At 36.3% G+C, this 24,618-nt stretch overlaps 1 protein-coding gene across 7 annotated transcripts in view; it reads left to right on the top strand.

Moving 5' to 3' along the window:
• The window catches only part of LOC113111208 (pleckstrin homology domain-containing family A member 6-like), an 88,511-nt gene that overhangs the window by 22,711 nt on the left and 41,182 nt on the right, over positions 1-24,618 (top strand). For 2 of the 7 annotated variants that reach the window (XM_026275761.1, XM_026275762.1), the window contains exon 3: positions 22,795-22,878. Coding sequence is in view for 5 of the 7 variants with exons in the window: in XM_026275759.1 (XP_026131544.1) it covers positions 6,326-6,360; positions 22,795-22,878 (119 nt within the window). In the remaining 2 variants the exon portion in view is untranslated. Of the gene's footprint in view, positions 1-5,686; positions 6,361-20,024; positions 20,284-22,794; positions 22,879-24,618 lie in introns of those variants that run through there. The other 5 variants (XM_026275759.1, XM_026275757.1, XM_026275760.1 and 2 more) reach the window with 5 other exon arrangements.

The raw sequence follows: 24,618 nt of genomic DNA on the forward strand, positions 1-24,618 counted from the left end.
ACCTGGTCACTGTGAAGGATTCAGGATTAAAAATTACAGAGAGCTCATTATTTCAATGTTTTTTTATCTCGCCACATGTTGTTTCTGAATCGTTGCCAAGGAACGGTTTCCCTCATGAAAACAGAGAGCGTAATTAATGTGATCTCTATTTATCAAGAGAGACAGTGGAGTTATTCTTGCAATATGGCCACAGGGTGTCGATGTTAAGCATAACGAGGAAGTGTGTGTACTTAACAGAAGTTTTTGTTTTGTTTATTTCTTATTAAGTTTGAACAAAATATTGGAACTCATTTTTTTTCCTGTTATGTTGTTACTTGACTTGACTTTTTGTCCTATGTAGGGTTGCGGGATGCTGGAGTAGTAAAAGTATCCTGCTTATAAATGTTTATTGTTAATAGATTTAAAATAGTTAGTTTTTTATTAAACTTTATTTTATTTTATTTAAAAACGTTGAGATAACATAACGCTAATTATTAAGTAACCAGCTTCATGAGGTACATCCTGGGATGCTTTTTAAACTTTATTGGAGGAGTTTTCATGCATGCTGGCCAGTTGCTGTTTACCTTAACTATCCGATCCAGCTCATCTATTAAAGAAATAAGTTTTCAGGATAATATTTTGAGAAAAGTGTGTCCAAACTATGGCTAATTTGAAACGAGAGGAGCTAAAGATAACCGATATAGTATTTTAGAGTTGGTCAGTAACATTCTGTTCTCTCATGCTCCTTTAGTCTCTAGCTGGTTATCAGCAATTTATTACAAGCTCACGCCTCGGATTCCAAAATTAGTGCCACTGTTGATAAGATAAAGGGTTTAGTGCTCTTTGCCCAGACTGTAAGTGGCATACAAATAACCTAAATTCCTCCTGTTGTTCATGGAATCCCTCCATCATATCAAAGTCCGTCCAATAAATTCTCTGATGGCTAATGAGAAACAAACTTATGACAAATAGTGTTAAACTGTTCTTGTTTTCAACACCAGTGACTGAGAAAAAGCTTTTGAAGTTTTGTACCCTACGATTGGTATGGGATGCTTGTGGTTGTGTCGGTTTACAGATTAGTGGTAAATTACAAGTTAATGGTCTTGAATGAAAACAAATGATTGTGGTGCTGGAATGTTTTAATTGGCCCAAAGAAGGGGAGATTTGTGGGTCTTACGAGACGTTAGACCCTAGGCAATGAATCAAGCTGCTGTGTGGTCGGACAAATAGCGATAAATAACATTCCCCAGCGGGCCAGGCCCGAGCATGCGTGTGCCTCGGATTATCTCCTGTGTTGAAAGGACTTGATGTGTGAGTATGTGTGTGATTGTTTGTGTGTCTGTGACTGGCCATCTGTGTTGACTCGCTGTTGATAAAGTCAAAAGAGTCAGGTTAAAGCCTGACCTTGGCTAGTGCCGAAGGTGGAAGCACTCTAGACTCCTCATTTTGAGACATGGCAGACATAAATGGACTGGACTACCAGATCACATCATTTCTGAGAAAACTCCCCCTGCTGTACTCAAATATTTGCCTCTGGTTGTACTGTAGATAAAACGTTCTTCAGGGTTTCATTTGTACGCTAGATCCATGATCCATGCTACTTTTCTTCCTTATGAACAGATTGCACGTTGACTGTGTGTGTGGATATTTGCATGTGGTTATGCTTATGTAATCAGAGCAAACAGAGTGTCCTCACACTGTTGCTCTGTCCCTCTGTTGGTTTCCCTCGCACCCATTATCTACACACACACCGTCCTTTTCCAATATAAATGTGTGTTTGTGCAAGACTAGAGAGCTGGCACTAACTCCATGGTGACCAGGGAAGCATAAATAAGCCACCTGTCTAAAAGCTTTGCAGGGCTGGTGACTGAGTGCATTCTTTAAAGCCTGTTTGGATTTTCAAATGAAATTTCATTTAATCTAAAAATTTAAACTCTGTTATTCAATAATTTTCATGTCCCAAACTCATATTCCTCCAATTTTTCTGTGGAACATACAAGAAATGGCAAGTGATGCTCTCAAGCTCTTAAAAATGTGCTAAAGCACCATAAAATCAACATAGATGTCTGCACTATACCTGTGCACTATATTCCGAGTGTTCTAAGGCTTTGTGTCACCGGGTTTTTTTTTTTTTTTTGTAATAAAAACCATTCCTCTTCAGCTGTAAGATTATATTTTACAATCAAAGAACTGGATCATTTTGATTCCTGAACAAATCATTCAGACTGGTTTTGTGAACGGGAACAACTCATTGCAAAGATCCAATTCAAAACAATGATTTTATGAAAAGTACGTTGCATTGAACTCTTAAACTTGGTATGTTGTCTTCAGAAGAATTAGAATACAGGGTCAAGTTATATCATTTGTATGATAATTTTATTGTACTCTGTTGTCATATTGTATCTTAACCGTCTTTTCTGTTTTCATTAAACTAGACATAACATGGACAGTTTTGCTCAATCTCATGTTAATCTAGAGTACCTTGCATCATTCATATCTCCAAAGAGTCTTTAGTTTGATCATATTTATAAAAGAAAGATACAGCTTAACGATTCTCTCCAAAAGTCAGGCTTGGCATGGGCGGAGCTAGAGAGTCAAGAGCACTTGCACGCCGATTATCAATAAAACACAGAAATTGTATGCAGTTTTAGGGAATGGTGAAATTTGGCATGTAATAGAAATAGTCTCAACACATTAAGTTGAGGAGAAAATTATAGTGCCTGTTTACTTGTCAAAAGCAAAGCCAGGCAAGTCAGACACCTGGAAACAATTCTCAATAGTCAGTGAAAAAAAATGAGAAAGAGTTAAACTTCGTAAATTGCGATAAATATAAAAAAGTGTGCATTTACAACGGACGTAAATATGGCACCTCTGCCCTTAGGCGACATACCTGTTTTCTACTTCTATGTGTTTATTTATTTAATAAGTTAAAGTTATTGTATATTGTGCTTTGGCTTATTTACTTAAACCTTTTTGTTAATAGTTAAACTGTTTGTTAATCGTTTGGTGCGTGTGTATCATGCAGTACATTGGAGGAGCCGTTAGTTGTGGTTTTGTTTGAATGGTTAATGTACTACAGTATATAACGCTAATAAAAAAAAATAACCAATGTTTTTGTCACATGCAGTGCTTTGGTTTAGCATTACTTCATTTTATTTCAACACAGTCAGTCATGTTTAAAGCCTGATATTCTGGATATTAATTTGAATGAATATTTAGTCTGAGTATTTGTGTACATTTTTCACAAGTTCTAAGAGAAAGTCTGCAGGAGCGCGAGGGAGTGGACACATGCATTGCGTGAGTGGGCAGCCTTGGTCAGAAATTCAGCGGGAGCGGGCAGGTGCAGGTTTGAGAAAAGGCTCTAGCTGAGACTACTCCATTATCAATATCAAATGATGTAAAAATCCATCACCAAAATAAAGGGAACACTTATATTATATGCAATATTTGATTTCTTTGACATTCTAAGGAATACATTTCAGAAGATTTTTTTAACATGATGTTGTACCTGAAAGTAGAGCCATTTTTATGGCACATGCACCTATGATTCTCTCCTGTTTGTATGCAAATATGTTTGTGCCAGAACTTTACCCATGAGGCCGTTTGTCTACTACTAGTCTTGGTGTAATGCTGTGTGAATGAGGTGGTAATGGAATATGAAATGGAAATGACCTTACCTAATGTCACCACTTGATATATTACTGAGATTTTAAAGGGGTTTGAATAAATGCATGCTATCTTACTGAGAACCTGTGAAACCCCATGGGCATAAAGGTAAATCAAGAGAATGTTTGTTTTTGCATATCATTCAAAAAAATAATAAAAATAAATAAAAAATAAAACCTTTTTGCAATATATAATTTTTTGTTGTTGTTGTGGCGTCCTATGCTTTTCCATCTCACACAAGACAGATGGGGCAGTTTTTCATAAGACAAAACTCCATTAAAAGCAAAATTCCACATTTATACTGATCCTGTTGAGAGCCAGCTGGGCTTTGGAATGTTCTGGCCTGTTTTGCCTGCCTCCCTTGTCTTGAACCTAAAATGTTTGCGAGAAGGCAGCCAGAGTGTCTGATAAGGTAGACGTAGGGTCATTGAGGAATGTGCAATGATACGGCATGGACACTGTGACAGCATTGTCTGTATATCAGTTTGAGCACTTTAGAAAACAAGTGGCCACATTGCAAGCACTAATATGACATGTATGGCTATCAGACGCAAGGATGAGTTATGATGTCTTCATTAGAAGTTTGTTTTGGGAATGAAGATCTGGGACAAATGTGAAAATTGCAACCACTTCTAGGAATCGGAGATGAACGTAAAGTTACAGTTCAGCCACAAAAAAAAAAACAAAAAAAAACTTTGTCATCATTTACTCATCATCATTATGTTTAATGATTTGTCATGATGATTTTTGTCATTACATATTAAGGCAAGATGTTCATGATTCTCTTTTCCATATAATGAAAGTTAATAATAATGAAACCCCGTAGAGCTGGGTCTCAGTGTCTTGTACACAGCTGATAAACCGACAGATTACATCAATTAATGTAACAATCTGCAAAGTTGTAAATAAACTGTGCTTTGGCCTTGGAATTCTTGAAAGGCCAGAATACTTGTTGCCAAAACTCATAATCTTATAAACTGTAGCTTGTATCGGCTTGTAGTTATGGAGCAATTCTTAGAAACATTACATCCTGTTAAGTGTAAGTCAGGCCATTCTGATTCAATAATTACAAATGAATGAAATAACTACTGTATGATTATAACTGAACATTGAAGGCCAGAAAAATGTAAATACAACAAATTACAATAATTATTAGCTGTGTGGCCTAACATCAATAATAATCCCTAGGGGTGTCATTCGACAAATCTTTTTTTTTTTTTTTCATTATCACTGACACTGCAAAAATCTAATTGAAAAAGATAATGCAATTATAGAGGCTAAAAGCAAATTCAAATTAAGGGAAAATTACCAAGAATGGCTAAGAATTTATTTGCTTGTTCTGTCAGTGTTGTGTTAGTGCCTGGTTCACTAAAGGAATTATTCAAATCAGAAGCAGACGAGCAAACAAGGGCAAAATTAATGCTGAATGCAATTTTGGAATATGGTGTACATTACTTGGACCTCTTTTATGCCTTTTTTTTTTCATTTTAGGTACTAGACAGCTCCTGGTCACAGTTCTCATTTATTGTACAAAAAAGAACATTCTGCAAAAAATAGAATTCTACTTTGTCTGTTCCACAAAAAAAGAAAAAGTCATACATGTTTGGAACGACCATAGAGTGAGTTGATATTGACATATCTTTGCTATTTTTTACGGTCCCTTTAACCAGGGCTGGGTAAATGAGGTAATAATAGTGCTAACATAGCTGAAAAGCTTCACCAGGTAACTAGCATTGCATCTACTATTGTTTAATTGCAATAACTTGAATATTTTCCTGGATAGCATATTTGATCATCAAAATAATGAATTTTGTTTCTCATAATGTACACTGCACTGTTTCTGAACATTTAAGTACATGCGACCCAGGTTTTTATGCCCAAATACTGCTAAAGTGATGATATCCACCCCTTTATATCTCAATTTTAATGTCAAAACCTGCAACCGTTACTGTGTCTTATCACCTGTCCTCTGCAGCCTTTAGTGGACAGTCTGAGTATGAAGAGTTTGGACAGCACATGATTACACTCCTGCAAACCTGTGACAATGGATTGCTGGGAAGCCTTAGCACAGCATAGTCCATCCAAGCCTTAGATGGATTGCCCTACTTCACCATGTTATATAACATTCTGCAACCCATTAGCACTGAATCAGTGGCCCCCGTGTTCACTTCCACCATCGGGTTGATAGTACAAAGCAATCCAGGAGACAGAACTTTGTTTTGTTAACCCATGAGGAATATGTGTCAGGAGGCCACCAAAAGGGTTAAAGGAGTGACCGCCGCTCCAATCAGAGTTAATGATTAGAGTAGAAACAGACTTGCAAGAAATGAGGGAGCATGCAGGGGCTGTTCTGTGGGGGGATTTGTAGAGGAGAGCGAAGGAGAGAGACGAAGCCACTGCTTAAATCCATCTGGCTGCCTCCCTGGGAATGTAATCCATATGTGAGCACAAGTTCAGCTGCAGGAAAAAGAAAAGATATTACCCGCAAAGAAGCGATTGTTTCTGCTTTTCTTGTTTAAATTCCACTCATTCTGGCCTCTGGACCCTGGCTCTGGTTCAACAGCCAACACAAAAAGCGAGGTATTGTCTGGAGAAGGACAAAGTGAGAGTTGAGAGAAAGTTGGAGAGGATAAAAACGAAGAGTAGAGAACAATATACCAATTAGGGACGCAATAGAAGAATGAAAGTGGACACGCCGGAGACAAGCGTAGTGAGGTAGGTCATCTAAAGTTTTGGTTTTGTTTTCTATTTAATGCCAGTGGTGCAGAGGTTGTACTTTGTGCTAGGCTGTTTGGACAATGTCTGGTTTGGAAACAAGAGGGAGACTAGGTGTTTGTGTATGTGTATGTGTGTGGATAGGTGAAACATGGGGTTATGGGGCTTCTACAGGATCCAGAAGCCTGGAATATAGGACTACAACAAATATCTAATGATTTTAAAGCATGAGGGTACATGATATTTACTTCAAAGCTCATGTAAAGTTTGAGCTTTATTACAAAGACTTCCTTAACATGTCATTCATGCATATACTTAGAATTAGTCTCATTTGATGTTATAGGAAAATCACTTGGATTCTCAATGTGTCCCATACCAGTGTAGTTTATTTGCTCAGTGTTTTGTGTTTTTGTATGTTAGCTGAAGCATTTTATCCTTTATCTTTCTTTAAATAGCTTTTCTTTTACTGTGATCACCTTAGATTATTTTTGTTGCATGGACACCCCCTTCAGTAATGCCTGCTGGAAAATCCATTTTAAGCTTGTTGCTATGTTTTAAAATGGGGTAATTTGCGTAAATTGGTCATTTGCTGGTCCACATGGTCATTAGCTGGTACACCATCTTGGACCAAGAACAGACCGGCTCATCATGCCACCTTAGGCTGATGAGCAGTGATGCAGGGCAACTTTGGTTAATGCTGAGGTTTATTGGACAACCAGGTGAGCCCATTTTTTCATAACCAAAAATGCTGATCAGCCTTAAGGTGTCTTGGTGGTTGGTTTACCAGCCAAAACTAACTAATAACCAGACTGGACCAGCTAACATGCTTCAAAACACAAGTACCAGCTTAAAGGGTTAGTTCATCCAAAAATGAGAATTAAGCCATAAATTACTCACCCTGAAGTCCTCCTAGGTGTATATGACTTTCTTCTTTCAGACAATTCAGTTAGAGTTAATTAAAAATGGTCTTTGATCTTTAAAGCTGTTTAATGCCACTCAGCAGGTGTAGCACTGCATCGGTCCTTTAATAAAGTTTAATAAAAAATAATATAGCAATATAGTTTAATAAAAAGCTCATCCATTAAAAAAAGTATCTTACACAGGGGGTGAACAAAGGTCTCAGCCTTCAATAGGGGTTTGTCAGTGGAGACATTTTTGAAAAATACAAGTGGTTTGAAATGCTGCTTGAGTCTTCAGGAGTGTCAGGAACATATCGTTTCAATGTATTGTACTTGTCTAAATGCCATCACCCACAAGGTATGTGACACATATTGCAGTCTTACCAACATATCTCGTGTGAAATGTGGACATGCATGTCCTCACCCAGTATAAAACTATAAGTCATGCCCGTTTGTGTTCAGGTGTGTCATCATCTCTCATGTTCCACTGCAGTCTTACTATAGTGGGTTATCTAGGAGTAGCATCTGCTGTCTTTGTTGTACTGTAGCTTGGCCTAGTTCTTCTTTAACCTGACACAGCAACAGATGCACAAACAGGACTTCTGCTGTATGGCCCAAGGCCAATCTGATCGGCTTGCAAGTGATCTAGGCTGCGATGTCACTTGCCGGTGGAGCTGTTTGACCTCTTCTCGTTGAGTTCTAAGTTCATACTGTGTAATGGCATGACACTACTGTTCTCAAATCTCCATGAAATCATAAATTTATCAATTTAAAGTTGTCCCCTTTAAAATATTGCTGCTACAGCCATGCATCTGAATGACATCTTTAGCCATTCTTTCGCTTCTCATTCTATTTTCCGACCATGCCACAATAAACATAGGGGTTTTAAAGGGGGTCATAAACTGCCTTTTTTATATACTGTTCTCTGATGTCCGATTATAATATTATCAAGATTTTTACATTTAAACAACAACAATAATGATTTAGAAGTAATAGGCTATTTTCTGTCCTGTTTTTAACCCCTTTCATCACAACGCTGCATTTGAATAGACGTGGTGGATTGTAGACTCCCACTGCTATTATTGGCTGACAGTTGGGCATGTTTGACAACCTACATCGGTAATGGATGGATGCTGTTGTGATTAAGGTTAAAAATGCATAAATACTCGCTACATGTTAAACGATCTGTAATAACAGACAAAGCAATAGTGAGCACATAATGAAAACAGTTACTCATTCTTATGTGGTGCAACATTGTATCCAATTAGCACTGCACCGTCTTTTAGTCTCAGTTCTTTCTGAAAACCCTGCATCGAATTGTGCCTTGTTTGTAAATTAATCTGCAGTAAAATTAAGTGATCCAAGTTATTACTGACCAAGTTATTACTGATGTGGTCTGGCACTTCATTGAAAAAAAAGTTTATCAGATAAAGTTTGTCATTAGATCTGTGTTTGCCGCTTTCGTCATTTACCTACTACATGTGCGAATTGGTGTCCGGGGCTAAACAGGCAGTGATGTAGAAACAGGTGCTGATCTTCTTCTGCAAAGGTGGTGTTTAGCCACTCAGTTATGTCATAAAATGGCACATTCCCAAACTTCAAGCTGTTTTAGATTAAAAAGTATTTTTTGGGTTCTAAAACTTATAGAATGTTTTATAGCACAATGACCTTCATGATTCCTTTTAAGATGGAATCTTTAATCTTTTCTTAATGTCCACTGAGAAATTTGTCTGTTCAGGGTGAGGTTAACCTGAAACCAGCCTAATTATACAGGGATTCCTTTGGTGACTAGTCATTCAGGCAGCTCACCAACTAGACATTTTTGCACAACTTTAAGCAAGTTTTCATTACAGGTTTCCTCAAAGAAGCATCTTCAACTCCTTCATATTTCATGCAGATCCCATAAGAGCCCATCTGATAGTTGATTGAGTTCTTGTTTGGTCAACATTTGATTTGTGCAATACACCGGGATCATGTTAATTACTTAACACTGCCCCCAGAATTGCAATTAAATGAATGGAAAAGTTTGTTCAAACTACAAATAGATCCATATGTGTTAATTTCATACTTTTGGAATGGAAACTTAATTAGCACTTGTTTCCAGAATTTGCTTAGTCTGATGTAGATGTCATCACCAAAGGAACATTAGTTTTCAAATCACTTACCACACACTTGTATATATACCAAAATGTACCATGGTAACTATAGTTTCTCTCCAAATCTTGTACTTCTTGCAGTTGCTGTTAATTCAGTAAAACTGTGATAACTGGTTTTTATTAGCCGTCTTAAAATGAAAGTATCAGATATCTTTGAACATCGTTTAAAGGAGATTCCATTTTAATGCATCATAGTTCCACAGTAGAAACAAGAAGTAGTAACTACAAAATTTTGACTGCTACCATGTATTTTGTGAGGGATGTCTTGTGTGCTTGTATTCACATGATTCAATGATCTTAGTTTTTTCTTTTTCTCAAACAATTTCTTATGAGCCCTAGTTAACCTGGAGCATTACTATTTCTAGTATTGACTCAGGTTAATTTGAGCTGTTGAACTGCATTTAATCTATTTTTATTTAATCTTCTTTAATCTTAAGTTTCTTCACAGTCAAATTAATTTTCCTTTTTGTTATCAGCAGTTTCTATTTAGTACCAGCTCTAGAGAGAGAATGCTTTGTGTTAGCACAAGGAGGAAATTATGTGAAATAATTATCAAAGCCGTGGGTGTATTTGAATCCTTTTTAACTGAATACCGCAGCACATTTTTTGCTCTTATCAGTAAATTATTATAGATTGTATAATTGTTATAGAAACATATATGTGTATGAGATTTGGATCTGAATAAATGAAGCATAACTATTATTTATTTTGGTATTCTAGTGTTCAAAAGCAACTATTTCTTAATAATTTCTTAATATTAGCATTTAGTGCATTGCACATGTACCAATAATGACACAAAAGATTCTCAAAACTAAGTAAAATTATTAAAAATTCAGTTTCTCACCTATGTGTTTAATAGTTAACACATTTAATAAATGAGTTTAACATAAAATCTCTCTATGACATTAAGCCATTGTTAATGATAAAGAATTGAAAATATACTGTATTAATGCCGACTACAAGTACTGACTACAAGCATCACACTGGTAGATGAAATTGTTTTTTCTTAAAACAAAAATGAGCATTTACTTGCAATTGAATTTGGAAGGAATGGGACTTTTTAAGAACCCAGTAAACCAATGCTTAACTACATTTGGTCCCAAATGCATTTTAAAAACTGCACTCAACCACAAAGCTGTCACCTTTGGCAGCAGGTACCTAATAATATTGTTTGATCAAACTGAATGGTTCTTATTGATCATTTGCCTTTGTTTCAGGTTTGCAAATCTAATTTAAACCCTGTATTAACTATTTTGTTGAGTTCTTTAAGTCCACTTCAGCCATCCCAAGCAGTGTCACTGTTGTTTTCTGATTTTGAAATCTGGATTCCTCTGAAGTTGTAATTGTTTGTCTGTCTGAGATGCAGGTCAAAGGACACATTCCTTGTATGAAGTTGTGCTGGTGTATATGTGGTTGTATTCTTTGCCTTAACCCCAGTCTCAGACTTAAGCCACGTCTTGTGGTTGGGGATTTGCTAACTCCCTTGTGTTGCTTAAAGGATATTGCCTCATTCTTAATCTCTTGTCTCAAGAGTATACAAGGTCCTTGATGGACCCTAGTTAAGTTGATGGATCCTGCTACTCTCAAGAGGTTACAAGAGGACTAATGAGAACATTTTACCTAAACAAATCTGTTACATTTTAGCTTAACCCTAATGTGATAGGGTTAATAAACTGTTCCCTCTAATCTTATCCTATTTTTATTTTTTCCAAAAGTTTATTATTATTATTATCTATGTTGACAATATCACACATATAGTTCGGATGTTTTAAAATGCCCATTGGACATTATTGTAAAAGCAATACAACATATTATTATCTATTTATTGATTGATCGACTGATTTATTGCACTATGTTGTTCAAATGTTGCTTGTTTAAATTAGTTGAATCACTAATAATAATAATGTTAAACTTGCTTTGCAATTTAATAGGATAATACTGTAAATTATTTTATGCAGGTATTATTGTAAATAAATAACAATGAAAAGGGACATTAATACAGACAGGCAAACTTATATTATATATATATATATATATATATATATATATATATATATATATATATATATATATATATATATATATAAACTATTATTCTAAAAAGGATTATATATATATATATATATATATATATATATATATATATATATATATATATATATATATATATATATATATATATATATATAATCCTTTTTAGAATAATTGTTTTTTAGAACTTTCTATCCATCCTGATAAAATAACAACTGCACTGCTTCAAAAATTAATAATAATAGTAGTAATAAGAAACCTTTCTTGAACACAAAATTAGCAGCATATCAGAATGACTTCTGAAGGCTGTTGAAAATTTGCCTTTGACACAGGAATAATTTACATTTTAAGATGTATTGAAATAGAAAACAGCTATTTTAAATTGTAATATTTCACAATATTACTGTTTTTGTGTTCTTTCAAAAACATTACAAATTATTATCAACCCTACACTTTTGAACGGTACAGTATATATGGGTAAAACTAGTATGGACATAAATCTACACGTGCTAGCAGTTATATAGCTGAGTTGAATTTTTGCCAACAGAAGGATTAGATTACCCATACAGTATCTCCCCTTAATCTGATTTTACTGTAGCACCTGCACCTCTGTCGTCACCTGACTGATTTCTGTTTCAGACAGGGCAACGAAGGCCTGCTTTATTCATTCTGACAACTCTTTAACTGTAATCACAGACCTTTTTGAGCCTGTTTGTCTTAGCATGATCCTCATTTTGTAATGAGGCACCTATTGTTTGTTTAATTGAAGCACCAGGATGTGGCACAATTATCTGACTTAAATAATAAATGACATAATGATTAGTATTATCATAAAGCAGCTTGTTTTATTGGAATCATAAATGCACATATCAGTGTGGAGTCTGAACCTTTGCCAGGTCTCTTCGTAAGTAAACATACACAGTTCCACCTGAAATTACAGGAAGATCGTAAGCTCTGTTGAGCAATGAATCTCATAGTTACAAAAGAAAGCAGAGCTCAGCAATGTTCTGGAAGGAATTGTTTGACTCGGTCAGGGAAAGTGCATTTGTGAACATTTCCAATAGAAGTGAGAGTAAGAGAGAGAGTAAGTGGAAGAGGGGGAGAGAGATGGATTTGAGCTTCGGCCAGCAAACCTGATAGTGGGCACTAATCACTCTCCACCGCGGTGATGTCATCAGGGTGTGTCTGACAGATTTACCGTCTGCTGGGCGGCAGGGGGGAAGACCGATCTGTCAATTGTTTTACCGAATTGTCATGTAATCTTTGTGTTTTTGTAGCCATGAGCCAGTTTCATTTGTGAATTCATTGAGTTGGGATTTGTTCGTCATTTACGTGTATATATTTAATATTACATGATTTATTGAGTCTGTGGCAGACTGTGTAAAACTACTAACAATCAAATTAATAAACCAAACAGACAATAGAGATGAAGAAGCATGAGTGATGAGCTTATTGGAAATGGTATAGCTTGAGGGTTTCATTATTTCATAGCTTGCAGCATAAACTATATATATAAAATATAATTGATCATTTTGATGCATGAAATGTATTGCTGGCTATTGCTACAAATATACCTGTGCTACTTATATATATTTTTTGGAGTCATGGTCACTTTGGAAAGAGTTCCGAAAAAAATAATTCAAAATGTTTTACTTTCGTTTTTCACAAAAACAAATTGCATGTTGGTTGTCCCGACACAATGGTGAGTAAATGATGACTGATTTTCCTGTTTGGGTGAACTGTTCCTTTAATGTCAGGTATTAAATGCTGTTACATTATGGGAAAGGCATTTTAATGGACAGACTCATGCCATACTGAGCACAATACTCAATAGGATAGTCCTGACTGAGTGAAAGCTTTGTCAGCACCCCTTTTCCACCAGTGTGCATTGATCCACTTGGGTGAGTCTTAACAATCAATACTCACCGCAGACTCCATCATTAATTAGACACAGGTAAATTTCCCCACCTCTGCTCTTTTATTTTATTACTGCTGCTTTCCTCTCTCTTGCTCACTTCTCTTTCTCTGTGCTATGAGATGATGAAAACATGAAGCCCTAGGCAGCTCTTGGCAGTTCAGAAATGTAACCTTAGCTTTGAAGAACATGAAGGGAATAGTTGGAAACTCCCTGTATCAGTTCCCATGATGCCCTCCCCTGAGGACAGCAGCTCACAGCAATTTTATAAGCTGCTCTTGGATCACCTACACATTTTTTTCATTGCAGAAAAAAATTGTATTTGTTGTGTTTTCCTTTAGAAATATAAAAATTTGCATAGAACAAAGTTTCTTAAGTTTCCCATCCTTCTTTTGTTTTTTTCTAAAGCCTCAAGCTTTAATATCCCAACCTTGAAAGAAAACAATTACCTTTCAACTTGTATAAGTATTTTCTTGTATGTAATTATATGTAATTGTATGTAAAAAAAAAAATTCAATTCTTGTTTTAAACATTATCCTCACTTAATTTCATTCAATGTAAAGTACACTACGATGGCCCAAGTAGTGTAAAAACACAAGAAAATCTCCACAACACAACAAAAGTGCCACAACACAAAGCATAGGACTAATTTTATTGTGCTAATTGTGCCATGTTTTGGCTTGTTTCCATTAGGGCTGAGTGATATGCTAAAAATATATTCAGTATATTTAATATAATCAACTTTTTTAAAAAAAATCACTATATCTGATAATATCATTTAGCTAAGCCCCACCAAAAATGTGAGCTCAGTCTAGTGATTGGGTATATATGAGACGGCTTTTGTGTGTGTGCTTTCGTGTGTGTATGTGTGCGCGCATCACATAAAAATTGGGAGTTCTATTTTGTCTTCTTGCATTGAATCTTTTGAAATCATTATAAATGAGCATACAGGAAACGATAAGCAGAATCTAAATTTAATTTTATAACAAATAATTTGAGTTCTGATCTCATGCATCTGATCTGATTTCTGAATGTGGAATAGCTTTTAGATTTCCAACCTTCCTATTCAATTATTTCATTCTTGCATGCAAAAAGACCATTTTGCAACGTAGACTTTTTTTCTGATAATAACGATAATCGTTTGTTACCTGACTGTTGACATTGACATCACGATACTTACGAGACATTGTTGATATACGGTAATATCATCATATTGCCCTTCCCTAGTTTCCATTGTTCCGGTTGTGCTAATCTTGTTGTGTTGCAGCGTTTCGGTTGCATTGACTCATTTCCATAGTGTTGTGCTTTGTTGTTTTGCGGCTTGTTTCCATAGTGTTGCGGAGATTTGGGAGATTTTGTTGTGTGTACTAATGGGCCACCGTACTTCGTCAGGAAAAAAATATTTAAATAAAACAAATATATATTTATGCTTTTATTCAACAAGCATTTATTAAATCTATGGCATTATAGACATTTTATGAGGTTACAAGCGATTTTGGTTTAAAATAATTTATCAAAGAATCCTGAAAAAGCACATAGCAGTTTCTATAAAATATTAAGCATCAATGCTGAACTGTTTTTAATATTGATAATGATAAGAAATGTTTCCTGAGCAGCAAATCAGCATATTATAATGATTTTTGAATGATCATGTGACACTGAGTACTGGAGTAATGGCAGCTGATAATTCAGCTGTATTATGACAGCTACAGTATAAATTTATTAAATTAAATTAAATTGCATTTGAATACAATATATTTCACACTATTATTGATTATACAATATTTGATGCAAATAAACTTGGGAAGCTTAAAGACCTTTCAAATCTTTTGATCATTAGTGCATATTTATAACGAAAAAATGCCAATGGGTTTAGAAAATTATTTGAATCAATATGTACAATATATTCATCTAGAATTTTTGTTTTTGTAATGTTTTGCTTAAATTATCTTAGAATGTCAATTATTACTTAAAAACAAAAATAAGAATTAAAATAATAACATTTTCAAAGTTAAATCATGTTTATTTTTGCACTTTATCCAACCTTAGTTCATCTTGTGAAAAATGTTCTGTCATCATGTATCAAAGATGGTGTGTATATACCTCTATTAATGGCTCTGGCGTTCTTAATGCTGGATGAGTCATTGCATGTGAGTGTGAACATGCGTATGTGATCTCAGGATTGCTGTTGCTAGGAAAGCAGCAGCTTTCTCACATCTCCAAGAAAACAAAAATGGTTTAAAATGACCATGAGTGACTTAAAGCAATGCAATATCATTATTAAAATTCATTTTGTGTAAATCATGCATTACATCTGTTTGTGTATATGAACATATTCTGTGTCTATGGACAAACATTACGGGGGCCAATGATCAGGTTTCAGCGCATCGCTTTGTGGTTCGCTGTGCGATACTGCCACTGCAAGCTCATTGGAGGCAGCGTTCAAGTCTAATTATTCATCCTACATCCCTCCCTCCTTCCCTCCCATTATCCCTCCAACCCCCTCTCATCTTTCTTCCCACGCGGTGAGGATGTGGTCGCTGTGATGTGGCAATTGTGATGTTGCTCGCCGCCACCATCTTGGCTGTACTGAGGTCAGAGGAGGGGCTTACGATTGCATCATCTCGTAGCAATGAAAACACACGCATGCACATCTTTTATATGCACAGGCACGTACTGTACACACACGTCCAATTCATCATAGTCCTCCATTCAATAAGCATCTTTTTAACAACATGCTGGAGATTGACATCACAGATGCATAATTGCTTCTCCTTTTATGGTTTAATGAAGGTCCATGAGCCAATGTGATTTTAGGAAGTTCGTTGCTCTCCCTTTTCGCTATGAATATGCTTTTTGAGACCTGTCTGATGATATGACAGGGAGATGAGACGCTTAAGAGCACTGTGCCATGCCTCTCGTTTCTTTCTCTAAGGCAGGGGAGCGAGAGACTGTCAGGTCTAATGCTGGATTTTACTCTTGGCTGAAACTTTAAAACCTGTCAGTGTGCTGAACACCAGCAGCCAGAACACGCTGGGTCCTTTTACAGGAGCACTGTAGATCTGATATCATGAAATACCAGCCGTGATGTTCAGGGTTAACTTGTCAAACATGTAGTTGAATGTGTTTTAAATGTCTTAAGCGCACAAATCTGGAATAAATACTCAAATCTGACACGCACAGTTGAAATACAGGGGGGTCTGAATGTCTGATATTACTCTGTGTTTTCCTTTAATGCAAATAATTTCATTACAAATTTTATAATCAGCCTGAAAATTTATGTGAAAATTTTTTAAATAAATTGTTAGTTTGAAGTGTATGTTCATTTGAAGGTTTTCTTTTAAGTAATTTTATTTGTATTTATTTTTTTGCTTTAATGACAGCAGAATGTGAGCTGCAAAAAATTTGGGGGAAACCTGCATGATTTAAGATGTTCCAAAGTGCATCTTGTGCTTCAACAGAAGCAAGAAAAGAGGGCCAAAAGAGTTTACAAAGTCCATGTCAAAAATCAGATTTGTGGCCAAGCATCCAATATCGAATTTCGAATATAATTAAATAGTATTTAATAATTATAATAATTGTAATAATAAAGTAAAATAAGAAAAGGTTTAAGAAAAACTTAACTTTTTAACTTTTAAACCTTAAATCAAAATTTAAATCCCATATTTTGTGTATTTTTGATTGAAATTATTTTTATTTTAAATATAAATATTGAAATATTTATAAGTATTTCTTTTAAAAATATGAAAAAAAGGTTTTCACTTTTATTGTAAATGTTTCATTTTAAAAAAGTTAATATTAAAAAAAAATTAATTCTGTATTTTGACTATTCTTTCTTTTAATTAAAAATATATAGTTTTTTCATTTTAAATTCCACGGTTTGAGTATTTTCCATTTTTATTTAAGAATAAAATATTTGTTTAATATATGTTTCCATATTTTTAATGACTCTTCATTTAACTAGATTTTAAATCCCATATTTTAAGATGGATCTCACCCCACGGTATTGCCTTCATTTCCATTTCCAAATTCTAGTTTTTTATGATTCTTAATTCACAAAAATGACACTCTCCATCTTGCCAGGCTAAATGAGTAGACATTATAATTCATAACCATAATTATAACTCCACCCCTGCACAAAACATAAACTGCATATTGTCTGTGGTGTTCCTAGATGATCTCTGAGTGCTCTTCATGGAGACAGCGCTAATACGAATCATTTTAGTCCTGCAAGCACAGATGACAAACTGGCTCTCTGGCTGACCTTCACTCCTTCACCGCAAGGACGCTTTAAATTTGAGTGTGCAGCTCTTGATACAAAGCGCAGCATAGAAGGACGTTTTTTAACAGCACAAACACAGCAGGTAAATTGTTTGCAAATGGAAGTGCTGTTTAGACTCGGCATGCCACGTGCCGTTCTGTAAAGCAAAAACCAAATTACAAGCTTATATAGTACATTATATACCAGCTCTTTGTCTTACTGTTGAATGAATGCAAGCTCTTTGAGATTTAAGAAGGGATAATGGCTGAGGAATGGATGATGGTGTCTTTCACAACTCAATACAGATTAGCAGGAATACAAATGCTTACTGTGAGGTCTATAGGGTTCGTTCAGATATTCAAGAGTTCAATTGAAATACTCAGAACTCTTGGTTTAAATAATGCAAGAGATGAATATGAAGGTTTGAAATCCGGGGTGAGGAGGGAGTATCAATATGTAGGTAATCTCCCCATAGGGGTAATCTGCTGCCTACTATTTGTATGTGTCGCTGTCATATCCCTCCACAGTGGGGGACACTGTACAGAGACCATCTGGCGAGACCACTTATAATTGAAGACCACGGAAAGAAGAACACGGATGACTGCTGTGTGTTTTCAGTGTATCTGACAGCTCTGAAACACTTCACTGAGGAAAAGAATAAGAAATACCTCAGCATTAGCCGCTAATAAAAAAATAAAATCGAATTCACATTTAATATACACTGTGGGTTAGATATTAAATAATAATGTTTTCACAGTCACTATAAGGCCTCTGTTTATCTGCTTATCATTCTGCACAGAAATAATTAACTTCAATACTATGACATAACTATTCAAGTGGTGCTCGAATGTATAAAACGTACTGCCACGCTGCTAGTGTACTGTGGGTGGTTGCCACTGTGAAAAGTGGTCACTAGGGTGTTCTTAGTGGTTGCTAGGGGATCCAGGGGAATATGATGGGGTTGCTAAGTAGTTGATTAATGGTGTATGTGTTTGCTAGGGTGAGGGATAGTAGCTAGATGCATGCTAGGAAGTTTTGGGTGATTGCTAGGGTGGAAAGTGGTTTCTAGGTTGTTCTTGGTGGTTGCTAAGGTGATGGGTAGGTGCTAGATGCCTGGTAGGATGTTATAGATGGTTGCTATGGTGCAAAATGGTCCTTAGGTTGCTCTAGGTGGTTGCTAGGGTGATGAATAGCAACTAGATGCCTGCTAGGATGTTTTGGGTGGTTGCTAGGGTGGAAAGCGGTTGGTAGTGTGTTTTTGGTGGTTGTTAGGGTGATTGGTAGTTGCTAGTGACCATTTTGCTAGGGTGCAAAATGGTCACTAGGGTGTTCTTAATGGTTGGCAGGTTATCTTTGGGCATGTGATGGGGTTGCTATGTGGTTGGTGTTCTGGGTGATGTCTAGGGTCACCTGGTGGTTGTCAGGGTGTTTAAATGGGGGTTGATTTTGGTTGTTAAGGGATTCTGGTGGTTGATGGGGTGTTCTGGTTTCTTGGTCTATGCTATTTTTTTGGATGAATGCTGGGTGGTTAATAGGGGGTTCTGGTTGAATGTAAGGGGTTGCCAGAGTGTTCTTGGGGGTTTGCAGGCTGGCAGATAGCGTGTTTTGTGTGATTGGTAGGTCTCCAGGGCGTTGCTAGGATGTTCTTGGGGGCTGCTGGGTGGTTGATATGTGGCTTCTGGGGGTGTTTTGTATGGTTGCTTGGTAATTACTTGCGAGGGTAAGTTAAAATATTCATGTCTCTACATGGTATGACACAAGTCCCACCCTCACCGTAAATCTACAGGAATGTTTTTTTTTTGGCATTGAGAGTGTAAATTATCACAATACAAATTATTGTAATGAGTTACAAGCAAAAGTTCAATGCTTGGAGTTATGGGTCTTTCACATTATAGTGCTACTTTTTTTTTCTGCAGTTACCCCTTACTCAAAGATGAGCCACTGAGTGATTAGAGTGGGGCGAAATGGCCGGATATATGTCCATAGACATAATTAAAGTCGATCTGACATGAATATATATGACAAAGTGACATTTTAATATGCCTGACTCTGACTTGGTGCTTTTAATGCTGAGCTTGTCTCTGTGTGAGATACAGATCTAATTATTTCTGTGTGAGCGTGATGTGTGCGTCTCTGGGTAAGGTTTGACAGGGGGCTGGTGCAGATGCAAAGCCGTATACCTGCGTGGGTAACATCTTTTGTTTTTTGCCTTAGCCACTCCTCTTCACCACAGCCAAATCTGTCACAGACATCCCAGAGGAGTCCTGGTCATGACTCTTCCCCGGTTAGGCTTTGGGGGGTAGCATCTACATCTCAATCTGATTTGTGATAGGAGGCCCCACATGTGTGAGGAAGAGAGAGAGCGAGTCGGACGAAACCAAATAAGCTGAGCCGAGCAGATCTAGAAGGCAAGAGAGCCAGAATGAGATATAGAGGTTGAGCCAGTGAGGGAGAAAGAGAGAGAGTGTGTGAAGCTGGCTGGCAACAGCACACATGCTCAAGGAGAGAAAAGAGGACAGAAATGATTGTATCCAACACCCTATAGCTCCTACTGCTGTCGGCGTCACAAACCTTCTCTTCTCTCCACCTGGCCTCATCCCACTAATTTATATGATTGATCTGGAGGAAAATGCTGAAGTTCCGCGCGGACCGGCGAGTGAGGTAGGTAAGGCAGGATGTTGGGAGCGAGTCAGACAGCGGTGTGAAGGAAAACTCTGAGTTGGAGGTCAGGCAGGACTGCAATGCAGTGCCAGCTTTCTCATCTTTATGAGATATTGAGGTTTATTCGTGTGAAGTTTGTGTTGCCTCGTGTTTCCTTCCTGGATTCCAGTGAGGACGCCTTCATATGCTCTGTTCCGATGCTGTTAAATCATTTCTTGCTCGCTAACGACTCCAGCATTGATTAGTGGTCATATTAGTGACGTTTATGAGCGGATGAATGTCTATGTAGGTTTATAGGTTACACACGAGCGAGCGCGAGCAGTTGCAAGACCACATTGGAGCGTGCACACGTGCGCTCACACACCTCAACCTGATTTCGGTGGCTAGGTTGTTGTGCTAGATTTATCCTCTAGTGTTTTATGGTGCGCTGGGCTCTGTTATGTGTACCTTTTTGGTGTCAAGAGGTAGATGCCTTCAGCATGAGTGTATTCTTGGCTTGTGTTTCTGGTCTCCGACCTATCAGTCGCATGTGTGTGTTGTGTGTCTGTGTATACAGAGACTGCATAGAGTTTGAGTTCTGTTTGTGTTGTCTTTAAGTGGTTGATGCCAAGAATTTGGCATGTCGTTTGAGTGCACTTCTATGGCCCACTTATACACTGAAGAGGTGAGTCTGCTGTATGTAGGAATAATAATTTGCTAATACTTTTAGGTTTTTAACCTTTTCTCTGTTAATGAAATTTAACAGAGCATGAACTTTTATGCAACTGTATATAAATTATTTCATGCATGAAGATTTGTTTAGTTTAAGATTAAGGTTGTTGATTGTTAACTAATTGCTGTAACATGCTAGCACATTGACAGCAGCTAGCAACTGCAAAAACTGATGAAATGTAGTTAATGTTGTTATGGACAAAAACATCTCCCAAATGTGTAAATGTAGGCATTTAGAACTTTGGATCAAGTTATAACAAAAGTTTTTTTCCCCATAGTGTGAAAATATGGTTTAAATATGGATTTAACTCTAGCTAGTTAATTATTATCACCATGTGAAGCTCACTGCATTTCACAGTTATGATATTAAATGCATTATATTTATTGTCTCCATTTGTTTAATTTATCTTGACTTGAAGACAACAGTGAAATATAATTGCTAAATTTAGCAAATAATAAAATGCAATCAGCCATATACTATAATTCTGCATCATTAGAGTATCATAATAAACAGGCTTATAAACTTTTAAGAGAAAGAAGAAAATATCTACTATATAAACTGATGTCGGTGTACAAGACCAGCATGGATAGGTTGCATGACATGTTCTGATTCTGAAATATTGTTAAGTGCTATGTTGTGTCACCATTTGATAATTTGGTACTATGTATATGCTATTATAGTAGTTTTAATATGCTTTATGTATTTTCATTTTGGTTTCAGTTTTAGTAATTTTGTTTTGTTTTTTTCATTTGTATTAGCTTGTATCAACTTTATTTTCATTTTATTTTTATTTTATTTTAGTGTTAGTCTTTTTTTTTTACATTACAACATAAGCTTATTTCATTTTCAGTTTGTTTGTTCATCATTTCCCAGCTTCTTTTTTTATTTATTTTGTTCATCTCATATTTCAATTGTATGTAGCTTTATTTCAGTTAACAAAAAAAGCGATTTTATTATTTTAGTTTTAGTTCACATTAAAAACACTGTGCTAGTCCAAAGCAAAATCTGCTTCCTGAAGGAGAACAATTCTAAATGTCACTTTACTATAACTGTAAAATTACTCAAATTTTGTCCCATGGCCTGGATCTCCTCTAAATGTTGTGTATGATGTTTGTGCATCCATAGATCTCTGGAGAAAACAGGTTAACCAAACCTTCACAGAAAACAGAGAAAATGTATTTGCTTGCTCGCCTCTTGTAAAATCAATGGCCTGGAAAGTGACACGCAGCAATGAAAACACTTGTAGGATTTACACCCAAGAGACAAGTTACAAGTGTACATCCACAGGGAGTACACACGGGTCGAGGTCAGAGAAATTGTGACATAAAGTTGAACTCCAGGCTTCAGGCGTTGTATATGGACAAAAGATATGTTTTCTTTGAATACGGAGTCAGTATAATAGGTGTATATGAATTCTGACATGTTCTTGTTGAACTGTTCTTGTTGATATTTTGCCATTGAGCGCAAAGCTGTCCACACTCGACACACTCTTTCACAAGGGCTGACAGCCATTAATTTCCACAGCAGTTGTCTCATATGGACTTACAAAGAAAGTGGCCATGTATTGATCGGAGCTGATGTTGTAATGCTGAATTATTAATAAAGAAGGGATGTGCCCACGGTGAAACAGGTTTGAAGCCATGAGAACAAGTTGTGGAGCATCTTAAACAGATGTAAAATCAGTTCCAGCTGCTGTTGGCCTGATATTCTACCAGACACAGTTTTTTAAAAAGATTGATGTGGCTTTATTGAAATGTTTTTGTCAGTGAAATCCTAAGTGGCTTTTATTTTCTTCTCAGTCAAAATGACCCTAACGGAACAGCTGGACACCAGCAAGTGATCCAGATACACCTGGAAGAGAACGGACCTTTGAAATCCTTGCTGTAAGTCATCTTTTGTTTATTCATTTGTAAATATGCTGCTAGTTTTATACTGCCTTTGCTATATCTGTGATGTGTTGAAAAAGAGCTTATCATAAAAAGCATATCAGCATGGATGCATGCTTTATTATTTCTGCAAACAAGCTCACCAAGAATCTTCCTTCAACATTGACTACAATTATACTCTTAAAAATTAAGTTTTTTTACATGCATTGAAGGTTCAATGAAGAACCTTTAACATCAATGGAAGCTTTTCATTCCATAAAATGTCCTTTATTCTGGAAAAGGGTTCTTCTGGTTACAAAATGTTTTTCACACTAAGAAAAAACGGTTCTTTTAAGAACCATTGACTGAAAGGTTCTTTGGGAAACCTAAAATGGATCTTCAATGGCATCACTGCAAAAACCTCCTTTATTTTTAAGCGTGTATGTCTTTAGTCCAAAGGCTTCATGAACTGTAATCATTTTAGTCAGGGTATGTGCATAATGTCTTCTTAAACGCTCTGCAGTGCCATCCCCATTTTTAAGACAAGTGTTTTACAAGGGTAATAAATGAATAGTTCAATTTTGCAGTGACATGATATCAAATTGATCAAAAGTCACTGAAAGGCACAAAAGACTTTTACATTTGTTACAGAAAGATTCTGTTTCTAATAAAAGCTGTTCTTTTGAACTTTATATTCATCACAAATGAAACACAGTTTCAACAAAAACATTAAGCAGCACAACTGTATTCAATATTGATTTAAAAAAAATGTTAATCAGGAAATCTATTATATTACATAAAATATTTGGGCATGAATTATTTTACTTTCTGATAAAAATGTGGTTTTCCTGTGGAAAAACAGTTAGCTGTCAGACCAGCCCTGTCTTGTCGGCCTTTTTGGATAATAGCCACTAAAGTAATTGTACTCTTGCAAAAACATAAATAAATACAAACAAACAGCACTCTCAGGATAAATTACCCTGAAAGCATTTTGTGAATTACTCTTGAACTATGTCATATAATGTGCGGGATTAACATGTCAGGATTTCCTCTATAAATTTACTAAAACATTCCTCCTGGACAAAGAAAATGCACTTACAGTACTACTCTCAAGATCTCACTCTCCTCCAAATCAATATAATATTGAGTCGAGAGCCAATAGCACATTAATAAGGCCAATGCCATTAAAACAAGATGCTTCCAGAATTTCATTGTATTAATTTCCTCATACGACGCAGGAAGTTGCTGTTTGCAGCGAAGGCTAAATAAAGAAAAGATAATTAGCACGGAGATGTTTCTAGTGTGGGTATCATGTCTTAATCTAGTAATTGTTATTGTCGTGTGCATGTTCCCACTTTGCGCTAATGATTGTGTGTGTTTTTATGTCCTGATTTGATCTGTGCGTTCTTGCTCTGTTCCATATGTGCTTATGTGATGGCCTTTGCTTCAGAGACTCATAATGACTTGCGTATGGTTATAAACGACTGTGGATGGTAGCAAGCTTTCCAAGATGGAAGCTTTAGCCTCTGGGCTTCTCTAGGGGATCGTTAATTCATCTGTCTCGCTGGTCGGTGGATCGAAGGCTGTTGGAGAGGGCCTGGGCGTCCCAAGAAGGAGATCAATATGATTGAGCTGGAAATGCAGGCCTGCATCCACCAACAAACTCTTTCTCTTTCCTTCTCTCTTCGCCACTCCAATCACATTCTTTGTGAACCATCGGCCTGTTTTTAAACTGCAACCTCAGGGGTGCGGCCTTGT

The sequence above is a fragment of the Carassius auratus genome, chromosome 11 (genome assembly GCF_003368295.1).
Source record: "Carassius auratus strain Wakin chromosome 11, ASM336829v1, whole genome shotgun sequence".
Classification (NCBI taxonomy): domain Eukaryota; kingdom Metazoa; phylum Chordata; class Actinopteri; order Cypriniformes; family Cyprinidae; genus Carassius; species Carassius auratus.